Source organism: Talpa europaea (assembly GCF_964194135.1).
Source record: "Talpa europaea genome assembly, chromosome: 1".
In the NCBI taxonomy this organism is placed as follows: Eukaryota; Metazoa; Chordata; class Mammalia; order Eulipotyphla; family Talpidae; genus Talpa; species Talpa europaea.
In genome coordinates, this window is record NC_140073.1 from 138,751,836 (window position 1) to 138,769,009 (window position 17,174).

General features: G+C 31.4%; 1 protein-coding gene across 2 annotated transcripts in view; it reads right to left on the reverse strand.

The window, feature by feature from the left end:
* ERBB4 (erb-b2 receptor tyrosine kinase 4) overlaps positions 1-17,174 on the reverse strand; it is a gene marked incomplete at both ends in the record, with an annotated part of 956,569 nt that overhangs the window by 250,759 nt on the left and 688,636 nt on the right. For both annotated transcript variants that reach the window (XM_084249633.1, XM_084249632.1), the window contains 5 exons: positions 7,200-7,399; positions 9,351-9,441; positions 10,563-10,636; positions 15,158-15,284; positions 16,840-16,953. In XM_084249633.1, coding sequence (XP_084105759.1) covers positions 7,200-7,399; positions 9,351-9,441; positions 10,563-10,636; positions 15,158-15,284; positions 16,840-16,953 — 606 coding nt within the window. The remainder of the gene's footprint in view (positions 1-7,199; positions 7,400-9,350; positions 9,442-10,562; positions 10,637-15,157; positions 15,285-16,839; positions 16,954-17,174) is intronic.

Sequence of the window (17,174 nt, forward strand, 5' to 3'; positions counted from 1 at the left end):
CAAGGCGATACTACATAGTCATAAATGTGACTCTTGGTATTCTTCACCGCATAACCTTGTAGAAAACATAAGCAATGCCACAATTTTTCCTTTGTTAAATTCTGTTAATAAGCAATTATGTATTGCTAAGTTCCTTAAATATGTTTTCACCCAAGATCCTACCTTCTTTTATGCTGTCTACTGCCTGCCTATGTCTGTATTCAGAGATCAGGGAAACATTATCTTCTGAGAAAAAAATAATAAACAGAAAATCATAACAATTACTTTATCCCATTCTTTCCAAACCACTAGATGATGGCATTAAAAGATGGGCAATCATTTTCTCCAAAGAAGGAAAGTGTCTCAACACAGCATAGAACAAAAGGCCAAAGAAGCTAGTTCTTTGAAATTCTAAAGCGAAAAGCTTTTGATCAACACCAAAAATTCAACAGCCCTTGACCTGCCAGGTAGAAGTAGAAGGCCTATTCAGTGGCTTATAGTTCAAAAGGTCATTATGAACCTCTCTAAAGAAACTTTAACAAAGTAGTTATTGGGCAACCTTTAACATCCCCTGTGCTTTCTCTAGAAGCCATACAATAGATTTTTTTTAATCTCATCTGAATTGTACCTGTCTGTTAAAAATTGTAAAGATAATAATGTGCTTAGTATGTCTACTTTAAAAGAGAATATTGAACCTGCTTTCATTAAAATAGGGGCAACCTTAAAAAGTGGATCTTGCTATTCTGCTTCATGTGTGAAAGTAAATGGATTAACTCAAAATATTGAAATGGAGTAACTGTCTATAGGCAGAAAGGCAGAAAAAAAGCCTTCTCTTTCACTGTACAAGACCATCTATGTTGTTTGCATTACTTAGCATTGGTAGAGGCATGGGATAAGCTTGGATTGTATTTAGACAGAAACTATCAGTTTTTATGATCAGATCAACATAAATTCAAATATTTACCAAATGACTATATGACTCATGTAACCATGGCCAATTATCTAAATATTACTCAGCTATAAAGTAAATAATAATATCTACCTTTCAGGATTGTGATGAAGATTAGACATTATATTAATAAATGTTTAATGCAGGGTTGCTTATTTAACTAAGTTTTTAATAAATGTTCTTAAGAGATATATGAAAATACACAAGCATATTCATGTGTTTAAAAACTATTTGGTGAGAAAATATGTTCAACAATGTTAAGCTACAGAAATACGATGGAAACAAGAAATAAAATATGCATTTACCTAGAACCTATAGTCTAGTTGTAGAGATAAACATTAAATGAATCATACATACATATACACATATTTGATGAGAGAGACTACATCAGTTGTCCTAACCTAATGAAATATGTCAATCCATGAGGGAATGAGGGACAATATACTAGAATTAGAAAGATAAATAAGGATTATTAAGACAAAGAGGGCTGGAGGCTACTGGGAATTACATCTCTGGCTAAGAGAGCTTAAGCAGGGAATACAATTAATGCTTTTAGAGGACATAGGCTGGACATGGGTATTGAGTGGGGAAGCAGTACCTCATGAATTAATGAAGTAGACAAGGCTCTAGTGGCCATTACAGAATGTTATGTTGTGTCCAAAGAGTTGCAGGAAACTGTTGAAACATTTTTAGCAGGAAAATAACAATTTTATTTTAATATATCACTCCAATAGCCTTACTGGGATTGAGTTGAAAATATCTTTGATTAGTTGATGGTAGGAAGATAATAGCAATCTCTAGAGAGAGAAGGCATAACCCAAACTGAGTTCATCCAGAGTGCTTTGAACAATCTAAATGTTGGAAGAGAGCTAGTTGAGCTCTTTTACCTAAATTCATAAATTCTAGGATCTTCTTATTCTAGCCTTGCCATAGCCAACCATGTTTTCTGAAGAAAAAGGGCTTGCCTTAGAGGAAAGCATAACTGAGCAATGTAAAGGGATTGAGTTCTGCTGGATCCTAATTTCACTTCCTTTGGATATATCACCAGACGTGGAACTGCTAGAAAATGTGTTAGTTATATTTTTAATTATTTGAAGTCCCTCCATACCACTTTTTGTGGTGACTATAACAATATTTCCACCAACACTACATCAAGGTTCCATTTTCTTCACATCTTCATCAGAACATCATTTCTTCGCATTTTGATAGCAGCCATTTTTAACAGAAATGAGGTTTTATCTCATTTTGCTTCACACTTTATTTGTGAGGCTGAGCCCCTTTTCATTTTGCTCATTAGTATGTCTCCTTTGGAGAAATATCTATTCAAGTCCTTTCCCATTTTTGATAGCAAACTTAGAATAATTTTATAAAGAAATATTTTAATGAACAAATACCCATAATTTCTAATAATGTTTTTAATTTAACATTTTTAATTTTGAAGTGCTATTTGTTTATATCTTTATTACTGTTTTTAAGTAGGAGTCCCCTCAAGTGTAGTAAACTTGGCACACTGACCACCAATGCACACTGAGTCCTCCACCATAGTCCATCATGCTCTCACCCAACCCTATCTCGACCTTGCCTCTCTCCCTTTCCCTGTGGATGCTTCAGAGTAGAGGGGAACATAACTTAAATGAAGACACACCCGACTGAATGGTAGAAAATATTAGAATACCAAACATCCGACAAAGGACTGATATCAAAAATCTACAAAGAGCTCAAAGAACTCTCCATTTTTAATTAGACTTTTCTTGCTTTTGCTATTGGATTTTTTGAGTGACATATATTTTATTTATTAACTCCTCATCAACATATGATTTGCAAGTATTTTCTCATACTCTATAGGTTGCCTTTTTATTTGGACACAACCAGATGGGTTCTAATCCTGAAAATGATTTTCAATAATTCCATATATTGGAATTTTGTTCGACTTTCAGAAAAGTTGAACAAATAATAATATCCATATATTATTCTATGAAGAGGTCATAATTACATTTCATAGGATGGCAGTGATGATTAAATTTAACTATAAAAACTGAGAAATTCTCATCCATTTTTGCCTTTTAACTGATATATTATAGCCATCTAAAAATCAGTAGCCATAGATGGATTATTCAACAAATTATGTTGATCAATATCCTAATCATTTGAAGATTTAAATATATATATATATTTAAATATATATATATATAAATGCTATATCAAAACTTCCAGATAAAGTATTTCAACTCTCTTTTAAAGTTAAAGAAAAAAGGATTGTCTGGAGATTATGCAAAGACCATAAACATAAAAAGGAAAATAATATAATCTATGCACTCAATTATATAAGAACTTTAAAAAAATGTTCATTGAAACATAAGAAGTTTAAAAATAACTTCTAAGACAGAAATTTATGCACAGCACATTTTAAATAAAATAACTTAATGGACTTTATTTGTGAAGAGTTCTTCAGAATCCACAAAAGACCAAATCATAAATTGAAAATGGAGAAAGTTCATGACTAAGTAATTTACAAGAGAAGAAATACAAATGATCAGTCAACATGAAAAGAGGTGCAACTAAAAATATAAAGTTGAAGATATCTTTTTCCTATTTCAAATTATCAGAATTTAAAATCATGGATAATACGTTATCAAGAATTGTGGAAAAATATGTCAAATCAAACATTATTTAGGACAAGTTTAAAATGCCCTAGTATTTCTGAGATATGTTAAGGCAATATAGTAATATTTTTAATACATAACGTCATTTACACAGAAATTCCACCTCTAACACTTAAGCATAAGAAAATATTAAAAACAAAAATACATATGATATTACAACTTATTGGCATGTTTGTTAAAATATTGTTCATTAAAATATTTCTTTATAAAAATATTGTTTGCTATTAAAAATAATGAACTAGTAATAGCATTATTACTAGTGATATTAAAAACAAAAAATAAATTATCATTAATTTGATACTTGTTCATTAAATATTTTATAGTTTTATTTATTTTGAAGATTTATTATTTTTATTTATACAAGAACTGCGGTGCAAGCCAGAGGCATGGGAGGGTGAGCGGATTCACCAGAGACAGAGTGGGGAGTAGAACAGGCAGATGAACTGAAAACACTGCTAAGGGGAGCAGCAGGAGAGACTGGAGAGCTCTGCCACTCTATGTGTGTCACCTCCCTGGACAGGAATTGAACCCGCACTACAGAAGCTACGGACAGCTTCACAGCATTACGCTCAACTCACTGAGCCACAGGGGAGGCCCCTTCAGTTTTAAAAAACAAGGAAGAGTTCTATATATTGCCATGGAAGTTGTTCATAATCTATTAAGTGGAGGAATGTATGGCCGAATAGAATTTAAATATATATTGTATAATCCTACTTATATATGAAAATATATCTTTATCCACACCAAAAATTATATATTCTTTTTATAAGGTTATATCATTTTGATTTTTAATAATGATAAAGGTATTATTATTAGGAAACAAATATATATAGTAATAATTATATTTCATTTTGTTAAGTTATTTATGAATAATATCACTTGTTTATAATGGGTGGGTTAAAGTGTATATATACACATGTTTTTACAATAAGAGATATTTAAGTTAAAATGTAATTAAAATTCTGAAGCTTGGGGGTTGGTATAATATTTATCTTCTCACTGTTTATAATTCAATGTAAGTCTGTGTTAAATATTTTAAGAGATTTCAAATACCTTTATATGACTACCCTAAAACTCCTTCCAACCTTTTGCCCATTCTATAACTATATAAATAAAGGAGGCAGAAATGTTTTAGCTTTGAATGTTTTCAAGTTTCTCTCATTCTCAATCTCTTAAAACCACACTCTGCAAATTTTTGATTTGAGAGATGAGGATTTCAGCCACTGTTACCCTTTAAAAATGAGATAAAGCTTTTTTTAAATTATTACTACTGTTTTAAATTTTTTTGAACTTCAAAAATCTAACAAATAAAGATTTCTGTTTTACATCACCAAATCAATTCTTAGATTTAGGTCAGAGTATCTCATAGTAACCTTGTATGTTTGGGATGTATTTGTGTGTACGCATGCTTTGTAGCAAATAAGTGTATGTGCTCATATGTAACTTGCATGTGTATGGTTTATTGAGAGAATAACTAAAAGTACAATATTTACAGAACATTTAAATGAAGCACATATTTAATTTTTTCCCTTTTGCAGATAGCACTGTGGATGATAAAGAGATTTTAATCAATGTGAGCTACAATTGCAGCCCAGTGCAAACAGCAGCAGCACCTGAGGTCAAGTTCATAGGTTCATTTCATTTTTGCAAATAGGATCCAATGTACCTTGAGAATGAAATTCAAATTTTGACAAAAGGATTTAGGCAAATTTTTTTTTGAAGATTATAAAAATGAAAAATGATATGCTTGGGCCTCCCCTGATGGCACAGGCAGTTGAGCGCAGCGCTGTGAAGCTGTCCACAGCCACTGCAGCACCTGTTTGATCCCAGCCGGCTGGCAAGGGTCCCACATGGCATGGTAGACCTCTCCTGTCCCACCCACTGCTCCCCTCAGCAGTGTGTTTAGTCAGTCTGTCTGTTCTGTTCCCTGCTCTGTCTCTGGTGAATCCTCTTACCCTCCTGTGACTCTGGCCTATACCCCGGTTCTTGTATAAATAAACAAATAAATCTAAAAAAATGAAAAATGATATTTAATATTATACTATAGCACCACAAGAGGATATTTCTCCTAACTGCTTTATTTCTTCCCCAAACTGCAAAATCAACTTTGAGTACACAAAATGGGAAACTATGTTCACAATATGAAAAACCGCCTAACTTGGTCTAAGAGCCACAACAGTGAAAGTGGAAGAATAGGTTTGATTTTTGTATTATAATTTATTATTATCATTCACTTTCTTTTGGTCATTTGAAAAGTTTAGAAGTCTTAAATAGGTATAAATAATCACAATTTTTTCCTATCTTGACTTTTATATTTAATTTCTTTCTGTATTTTCTCTTTCACTTTTGCTTTTTTTTATTTAGGTTTATGAAATGTAAACATAGTACAGTTTGTGGGATATGTAGAATGACTGTGTCAAAGAGAAATATTTTTCTCTGATTATTTTTTTCACTGGCATTTTTTCTTCAAAGTTAAATCTTATATTTGAAAGGTGATGGTGCTATTGTATGGTTTGTATTTTGTTTTGCCTTTGCATTTTGAAGTAGAAGAAAAGGAAAGTACAAGCTTGACCTGGGAAATACTCATGAATGTGTGTGGAAGATCCTATTTTACTTCCAGGAATACTCCAGTCTTTTGGAGCGTGTACACACAAACCTATAGTAACATGGGGTAAAGTGATTATGTATTAGAGAAAAAGAAAATCAAGCACTTTGTCAGGAAGTAGAAGGGTCTAAAACCACAGTAATTATCCAGATATAATGGAAGACTAAATCTCATTCAGTGTGAACATGCATTTTGATACATAATAAATTTTATATTTCTAGATTCTCTGTTGAACAGAAAAATGTGTATGAACTTAAGGGCATTAAAATGAAGGCTATCATGTTGCAGGAGATCTTCGGGAAAACATTTTTAAATATCCCAAACAGATAAAATGTAAGTGAGTTCCCTATAAATTACAACATATATGTCATGCAAGTTGCTAGCCTGGACTGCCTTATAGTTTTTAAAAGACAAGGTGGGTTATTAAAAAACGTACATTAACTCATTGACAACTTAGTAAACCTAAGTCATGTTGGCGTCTTAAAATTTATATATTTTTAGGGCTCCCCTGGTGGTGCAGCGGTTGAGCACTGGGCTGCGAAGCTGCCCACAGCCTCTGCAGCACCGGTTCAATCCCCGGCCTCTGGCGAGGGTCCCACATGGCACACACACCTCTCCTGCTGTGCCTGCTGCTTCCCCCAGCAGTGTATTTCGTCAGTCTGCCTGTTCTGTTCCCCGCTCTGTCTCTGGTGAATCCTCTCAACCTCCCGCGTTTCTGACTGTACCCAGTGCTTGTATAAATAAATAAATAAATCTTAAAAAAAAAAGTCAGTCTTAACTATTAAAAAAAATTATATATTTTTAAAAATGTGCTCTACTGTTCATTCACATGCAAAAGAATCTATTCATCATGAATATGTATACACTTGTTCAAGACAATAAGATCATATCCCAAGAGCAAAATGTTTCTTAAGGAATGAGGCTTTATTCTTAAATGGTCCAAAATAGAATAGGAAAAGATGTTGAAAGTTTCTATGTTGTAATGCCCAGGTAATGTACTTACTACAGTTTTCTGCTTTCCTATTGTCCCGGATCACTATTCTTTGGTTAATAGTGCTGAAGAGCGTTGTCCAATTGATGGTATGATAATAACACAGGTTACTGTTGTCAGTAATATAGATGTTTCCTGCACTGATTTCCTTCAAGGACTGGAATTGTAGAGAAGTGATGCCCTGTTGCTTGAGGATAAGCAAGGAAAGTCCACTAGAGAGAAAGGAAGGGGAAATCAAACAATTATAAACATATTCTGGCTATGAAATGCATGCTTAAAGTAAAATAAGGCTGCTACATTTAACGCAAAGATATGTTGAGACCATAAAAATACCGGAACAGTAAAATTGTGGCCTGAATACTATTTCTTTACATATTATACACACTGACAGTTTTAAAAGTAATCATTTGACACCTAAGAGGAAAAATCTTCATTTTTAGAAGCATGAATATTAATGACATACGTCTATCCTGGCATACATATTTGCCACTGGAATCCAGCATCCCCCGAATCTTAAGTTCTCCAGGGATGAGAGTCTGCATTAGCACTAAATAATTTAAAAAAGTATTTATGGGATGAATGTAAAGCTACTCAAAGTAAGACATTAATTCCATTTTAACCACTTGGTAAATTAGAAATGGGTCCGGGGTATAAATATTGCAAAAAATAATGATCAATATTTTTATTTAATCTGTATCTCTAAAACCAAAGTTTTAATAGTTGATATATATGGTAGGATAGCAGATATTAAAAATTAAATAGAGGTATGAAATTAAACTAAAATTTAAAAAATATATAAGGATTGGACAATTGGGGAAAGTATCTCTAGAAGTTAAATAACAACAACTATATTGAAATAAATTATCATTTCAAGGGAAATGCTTCTAATCAGCATAGTCCATGTTTTGTAATTAATTATATTTCCACTCTATAAAGAATAGTTGTGTTTTCACATTTTAATCAACTAAGGAACATGATTTTATATTTTGAAGATCAAAGTTTCCTTTTACTTCATTTATAAGTAAATATATATGTCCAGATATACACATATACTTTGATTATTAAAATCAAAGACTAAAAAGAGATTTTGTTGTTACTATTCAGAATAGTTCCTTATGTAATACTTATTATATAAGTCAATACAAAACACAGACACACACACTCACACACACATATATATATATATATATATAACTTTTGTGTACGTGTGTATACTCAACTGCATTTCATTCATTCTCTCACATCATGGTTCTAATCATGACCACCTTGAGTTGTTGATTATATACCGAGCATAGTGCCTTGACAGGTTTATAACATTTTATTCAGTGGATAGTAACTGTTGGTTGCATATAGCACTTGGAAAGATAGCATCACTCAGCTGTCTTTTTAATTAGGCACATTTCCTTTTTATATCTATAAAACCTACACAGATAGAACAAATTTACTAGCAATGTTCAGTGGGATTTCTGTGAAATATTATATAGAATACATGCCAGCCTTACTTTTAAACATTTTCAATATTTAAGCAAAAAAAATCAATCAAAATCTCCTTGTGTAGATTAACTTCTAAATTTTGATAAGAATTATCTGCAGATAAAATTGGTATAAAAACAGTGGATTAGTAAATATTGCTCATATATTTTTATTATGTTAGTAAAGAATTTAGACATTAGAACTTTAGACCACTGTCCTCTGAGTCCTGACTTTTCTGTCCATCATTAGCCATCACTATATGTCGGGTGATGGATTGATGCTGAAACATCATCCCTGTAATGCTTGTTTCCAATAACAGCTCCAGTAAAAGACCACCTTCTGGTAAAACAGTTTTTATGTCTCACACACCATACACCTAAACCATTACCAAATCATGTAACAGTTATCTCTTAATCATGATAACATGATCAAAAAGATTAAATTTTATGATATCATGTATTCCAATTCACTAATATTATTTTAAGCAATAGGTGGTTGAAAATCAAACTGTGTATGTTGTAAACTTTATAGCACAATCAGGGATATTTTTCTTGGAGTTTACCTTTGGAATTAGAAGAGGAAATCCAGTGTTTCCAGAATAAGTAAATCACTGAGACAGTTTTGACATAATGTACATATGATGTTATTCTTGAAATCTGAAGAGCTGAAACCTTGATTATATATACCTACCTATAGAGCACTCTTCCGCCAATGGTCACCAGGTTAGAAAAAACCCTGAAATCAGTCATGTTTGGGGGCCATGATTGTATATTTAAGAAACCTATAAAATATAAGACCAGGAAAAAAATTTCAGATTATCATTGTGTTATGTCAAAGATTTAGATGATTCTTAATCTGAATTATTCTTTTGAAAGCAAAAATAATTAAATAGGATCAAAAATTATTTCAATTTCTCTGAAATCCTATACCACTTAATCCTTATATTTATGACATGAGTTACCTACTTGTCTGTCTGTCTATATTTGCCTATGTATGTATGTATGTATGTATGTATGTATGTATCTATCTATCTATCTATCTATGCATCCATCTAAGAAATTCATCTCCTATCCCAAGACATGTAAATAATCAATCATCTTCATTTGCTTTTATATTCTTTGATGGCATATCACAGATTTGAATCAAACATAGATATACTATCAAAGATCACTAAATATCAAATATATCACTAAATATCAAATATATCACTAAATATATGCTAAATGACTGTTAAATGTTACCCATGCTCAATAGTAGTTTTTGTAAAAAAAGTAAATAGAAAAACATGTATTCAAGGAAAACTTCACAATTCCAAAAAACCAGTAACATCAAATTTTAAGGTAGGGCCTCACTGGTGGCACAGGTGGTTGAGCGCAGCGCTGTGAAGCTCTCTGCACCCTCTGCAGTGCCAGTTCAATCCCTGCTGGCTGCGGAGATACCCACATGGCGTGGCAGACCTCTGCTGGCTAGCCTGCTGCTCTTCTCAGCAGTGTATTTCATCAGTCTGCCTATTCTGTTCCCCGCTCCGTTTCTGGTGAATCCTCTCACCCTCCTGCACATCTGGCCTATACCCTGGTTCATGTATAAATAAATAATTTTTTTTAAAAAAATTAAGGTATTTTTTTTTATTTCACTGGCTTTCAAAATGGGCACAAATAAGGAGTGTGGGTGTAGTGCAGTGAGATATCTGAAAAGGTGTGAAACTAGAGCTCTATGTTATATACTGTGTTGTAAAATTATGCTACCTCAATTAAAAATTCAATCACAGAAATTAAATGACATACTTTTTTAAAACTGGAATTTGCTTTGAAAATGATTTGCTGATTTCAAAATTATGTTATACTTTCAAGAAAACACTGAAATCCATGTTGATCCCAATTAAATCAGACTTCTAAAAGTTACCTGTTATCTCTCTGACTGTCCGAAAGACATTCAGTTTCTCTGGGTCTATGGCTTCAATTGCATTGTAAGGATCCCTAGAAAATCCAGAAGAGAAACAGCCAAAATAAAGCAGAGAAAATATGAGATATATGGCAATGGTCGTTCCATTCAAAATGCAATTTAATTCGCAAAAACATTTTAAAGTGACTTGTCTTAAATTTTCTATACTAGATATAGAAGTGGAGTAAAAGGTACACTAAGGAAATTTTTGGTGACAGAGAATATGTGCTCTTCATTGAAGGCTGTTTCAGATCTATAGGAATGATCCTGTTTGGCGATTGCAAAATAATCCCCAAATATAGCATGTCCATTTATGAACATTTTATTTTGGTTTTAATACTTTATTCTTAATTGGGAAAAATAATCTGCTAATAAATTTTGCTATGATGAGAAAAATTGTCTTCTGGGCACTTCAAAGCTTTCTAAATTGCTAATAGCACCTGTAATTTCACAAGAAGTATAAAAAGGAACATACAGAAAGTCATTTTTTGCTGCATCTTCACATTTATCTACTAGTCAATTTTCATTATATTCAGAATGTCATATGAAAGTGACACTTTATATAGATTATTTAGAGCAATCTTGTTCTGACCTGGTTTATTTATATCCATTTTTATAACACAGGAACTATTTGCTTCCATATATATGAATCATACTAATGTTTGAAAATAAAATTTACAACAAATTTAATAATACTCAAAAGGTGTTGCAAATTTGAGGTCTTTAAAAAATATCTTTTAAAGTATAGATGTAGTTTTTACTATTTGTACTATTAGTTTGTACTATTAGTTTGTATTATTAGTACTATTATACTATTGGCATATAGTCTTTATAAAAAGTTAATAAATTTAAAAAAATAAATAATTAAAAAGTGAATATAAAATATCATTAAAGTTAAATATTTAATGATTTTTTTCAGAGGTTTTAATCTTAGGAAAATATGTTTCATGTAAAAACATATTAACCATGCAAAATAAATTACATATTTGAATACTGAGTCAAGCATAAACATCATACCAAACATTTCTCATTATCTCTAGCCACAATTTAGTTTTTTAAGGAATACACAGTATTTATATTTTATTACTTCAAAAGACATTCTGTGCTATCCTGGGAAAGCAGAGTCCTCATATTAATATAAACCTTTTAGGAAAAACTAAACTATTCATTGGCCACTTCTAGGAAACACCAAACATTACGAGAACCATAAATTTAGAATTGTAAGAAGCATGTATCCATCTATAGCAATCAATAGAGTCTTACTTATATTTGGACATCTGTTGCTTTAGCGATCTTTGAGTACCAGCTTTTTCATGTGGGGAATTAACACTTGAATGTGTCCTAATGGGGCTACCAATCAATGTGCTCCACAATTCACTGACTGACAAATAGGCCAACTGCTTCCATATGGAGATCTGAGTCTAAATCCACTGGCATTTATTCATGCTAAACTTAGAACTTTGAAAAGACTCAACTAGTTGCAATAATTTTGAACTTTGGCACTATCTTGTACTGACTTTCTCAACCTGCTTTATCAGCAGTAATCTTCTATATTGTAAACCACCCCATATCTTAAAATAATAACACTTAATTGATTAAATTACTATTTCAAACAAAGAAGTGTGAGCCACACAAAATACTACTTGTTGAACAAAGTATTACAGAAGACTCAAATAACTGGATATTGATGAAGCTGAAGAAACACTACAAATGAATTTCTCTGTAACTCACATATAATTAAGACTTTCCTCACTGTGATTTGAATATTCCTCAAAAGTGAAAGCCTAAATTAAATCTTCTTGCAAATTTATTCAGTTTATAATTGAATATATATAAAATGAATATGCTTCTGTTGAGTACAAAATTAAAAAAAATTAAGTTTACCATTGGGAAAGTTTTTTGTAGATATTGTGTTTTAACATAATGGTATTTTTTTATTCAGAAGAAATAGCAGCTCTACAATTATAAGCTTTCAACATTTATTCTTCTCGACAAGCAGTATACAGAACAACTCTGGTCATATAATCAAATATTCTGATTTAATTGACAAACACTCAAAATTCAGGACAATTACACATGTGATCATTTCAAATCTTTATCCATGTTTCCAGGAATAAAATGAATTCTTAACTGTTCACCTGAAGACCAATGAATCAAAGATATTTTACATACTTTATTTTACAGATTTTTGATCTCCAAAAATATGTTAACAGAATCTCACTTACCAACATCAAAGTACCACTAGGGAATTTCATCCTACAACCACCTGAAAATATGATCCTTTAAATAGACAACATTCTAGCTAAATTCAGAGTCATGTCAAAGAACATGATCCCACCCTGTCTTTATCTTTGATGATTCAAAATAAAGTTCAGGATAAAAAGACATTTTCACAATTTCACTGAAATCATTTATTGTTTCAGTAAACCTATCATCTCTTTCCCATCACCTATCACTGCAGTTTATCATCTAAGTCCTTTCTTGTCATTGACTCCTTGTGGTACATCATGGACACACTGATTTGGTGAACACTGTGTTACTCAAAACAGACACACAAAAAAGTCTCAAATCTGACAAGACACCAAAGGGGAATATTGCTATGAATAACCCTAAACATTGAGTTTTGCCTGTGGTTCCCATTCTAAATAAGGAAATAAGTCTGCCTTGTCTATTTCTGGCAATGGTGTTATTATGCTATAAATGGAACATGCCATTTAGCTTTCTTGAGTGCATTGATATGTTAAGTCGTTAACTGACAAGTTGACAAGTATATTTGCTTTTTGCAAAAACTTGTTTTTGGGAAAAAAACCTCATTTAATTACAAAATTTGCCTTTTTTTAGCCTAAAGAATTACCTCAGTTTTAATCAACCCATATAACTGTTAAAAACTAGTTAGTAGAAATTTGAAGGTATTGGGTATAAAGCTAGGTAAAATGTTTCTTTAATGTGCTGGACATTTTCTGTTTATAATAATCTGCATTATTCACTTTTAAAATCTCTTTCTCCATGTATACACACAAATATTATATATATGAATACTAGCCCCACTGATTAACTTTATAATATTACTTTCTTAAAATGAAAGGGAAAGATTTCAGAACATATGTTTCCTGCTGTCATAAACAAGAAATTAGAAGAATATCACGTATATATATATATCATGTATATATGTTTATTTATATATAATGTATGTATATATATAAATGTATATATTAATATAAATATATATATTTATCCTGGAAAATATTTAAATATTTTAAATATTTAAAATTATGCATTAGACACAATAGTATTAATTATAATGTTAATAGCCAAATATGTTATGTTTATATGCTATGATTAAGGGCAATTAATAACATTCAGAATTAAGCAAAATTTAATATAAAGAAAATATTGCCATGAAAATAATTTGGCCCTTATTTAGTTTTCAACTCTTTGGGCCAATATCACTGGGGCAGATATGATGTGAATACACATTATTACAGTATATGATATAGGCCAATATGACAGGCTACATTTTAAAGTAAAGAAATGCTTTATATATAAGATAAAGTAATTAATTTCAATGAAAAGAAACACTTTGTTTTATTTCTTTTGCTGTTCCTATTTCTGCATATTTATTCATAAAGGTGGTAAATTACTTCTAGAAAAGATGTGATATATGTTTAGAGTAAAATTTTGAATTGAAATATGTGAGTGATATTCTTCAAGTGTAGCCTGTAGCACTAATATTTAGAAATTAAGTAGTGATATAGACAAATAGATAAAATATAAAGTAAAAATATTGACATTTTTATTGATGCTGAAAGAACTCAAATGTGGTCGATTTCCCAGTTAAAATCAGCAGGTGGTTCTGTAATGAAAGAGCCTAGAGAATGGTACAATTTTTATTGTCAAAATGAATTAATTTAATAGATCTCTTACAATAGTACTAACTTCCCAACTTAAGAAAAGAAAATAATACATCAGGGCAAAGAGAATTTCTGAAAGCTCAACAGAGTTTTGACTTACTGATCTATTATTTCAGATACATTTTTAAAGGAATGTAGGTTGTCTTGGTCTAATTCATTAGAACTTTGAAAGAAATTCCCCATTTCACTCATTGACTGTTTTCCTAAACATAACTGAAAATATGATAAGCCTATTGAAATTTGTGAATTTGATGAAGATGTACTTACATTTTAGCTTATATACAAATTTATATTTGCAAATCCAAGTAGTAACCAAACAATCTGAATGTATAGTCAAATTTTGATTAACTATCATGGCCTGTTGAATTCTGGCATTTGATTTTTGAGAAGAGCATTAATGTAGGTCAGATTTTTCTGGGTTAAAGGAATCAAACACACAAAGCTTAAGACTTAAGTGTATAAAGAAAAATTGAATTGGACTTTCAATGGTCATCTAAATGTATATAGAGACAGTTTTATAATTTTGTATACCTGAAACTTATATAATGTTATAATGCAATGTTACTTCAATAATTTTTTAAAAAGAATCTTTTAAACTCTCTCTAAATGTTATAAAATAATTTTCTACAAAAATTTAATACTGACCCATGAATACCAGTGACAAGGAAGATCAAATTTCCATTGATTTTGGTGCAGTTTATGAATTTGTCAATGTTACTGGAATCCACCGTCTGAGCTGACATCAGTGATCCTGTGCCAATGCCATCACAAGCTGTAGAAACAAGATTCATAGCCATGGAGTCAAGAAGTATTTTTTTAAAGTCCATAAGTCATTGCATTTTCTTTATAAAATAACAATAATTTTTACTATAAAATAAAAAATATTTATCATAAGAAATCAATTGCTGGGTCCTCCCTGGTGGCATAAGGGTGAAAGCAGTGCACTATGAAGCAATCTGCAGCCTTGGCAGCATGAGTTCTATCCCCAGCCGACCAGGGAGCAACCCACATGGCGCAGCAGACCTCTCCTGTCTCATCTGCTGCTCCCCTCAGCAGTATGTTTCAGTCAGTCTGCCTGTTCTCTTCCCACTCTGTCCCTGGTGAGTCATTTCACTCCCCGCATCTCTGGCTTGTACCCCAGCTCTTGTATGCATAAATAAATAAATATAAAAAAAATTAAGAAATCAATTGCTTTCTAACAAATAAAATAATCAGTAATTCATTCAACATTTGCTAACAGGCCTGCTTTATAAAATTTCCCTTGCATTATGATAGTCTAGTGACCATTACTCATTGTGAGAATTATATTTTATATCAAGACTCAGCATATACACACAATGTGTATATATATATATAATTAAACTTTTTCATCAATCAATACTTCCTCTTATTAAATAAAATCACCACTTTTCTAAACTATTCTATAGTATTATTTTTAATATTTGTTAACTGTTGGTCATTTTAGTAAAATAATATCATAGCCTTTTTTTGGTCTACAGCCTGTGGTTATGAAAACACTAATCTAATTAAGGATAAATGTTAAAGAGAATACTAATGTGAGTTATAAATGGAATGAAGACATTTAAATATTTATACTTAAATGAGTATTACTTGTGCTTTATGAAGACTACTTAAAAAAAACACACACATAAAAGAGAAAGGTGGGGGTGTATATATAAAAGTAAGCCTGGAGTTTGCCTTTTGATACATTGGGAGACTAAATATTCAGAAAAGTATATCATTCTTTTATTCTGATTAATTTCAGTTTCATTCTATTGAGGATTTTTAGCATGACAGCTGAAAGAAAGGTCATTCTCACTAAATTCTGTAACATGAATTATATGCAACATTTATTTAACCCCTGTTGTAAACTTACTTATCATTTCATATATGTTATTGCTCAAAATAATTTTTAATACCTGGAAAGTAAGTTATGTTGCATGTCTCCTTGCACCCCCTTTTCACACATTTCATGTCATCATGCATAGAGTACTAGCAACTAATATTTGCCTTCATGCTATTGTGATCAAGTGAACCCTTGTTTAGCATCTAATTTCTAAGATTGACTACATATAGAATAAAATACTTTAAGACTTTCTATCAAAGTTAATTCTGAGTTTTATTTGCATCAGTTTGGTATACACCATTGAAAAACCAGTAATATTCACTATTAAGACAGTTGATACTGTGGGGAACTTTCCAAATTTATGGGCAGATTTGTTTGTAGTAGTTGTGTGTGCTGAGAGGCTAATTTAGTCAACCCAGTTAAAAGTGAATGAAATACCTTGGTATGGACCCCTGCCAAAATAATCCTAGTTAAAACTCACCTTTTGGGCAAATGTCAGTGCAAGGTTTACACATTTTAATCCCATTTTCTTCTACTTCCATTTTTGAACTAGGGCAGGCACGCACACAAGAACTGGAATCAACCACAAAGTTATCTGATAAAAAAAGGTAAAATTAGCAACAATGTTGTGTTCAGCAAGTAAGTTTAAAATGAGATATTTAAGCATCTGAAAATGAATACCAGCACCGATAGTATAAATATATCTTTATCTAAAATAATTATTTGTCTAAATATCTCAACCCGATACATCATTTTCACACATTCACATTCAGATCCAAGGGCAGCATGTGTTAACAACTCATATTTGCTTGACTA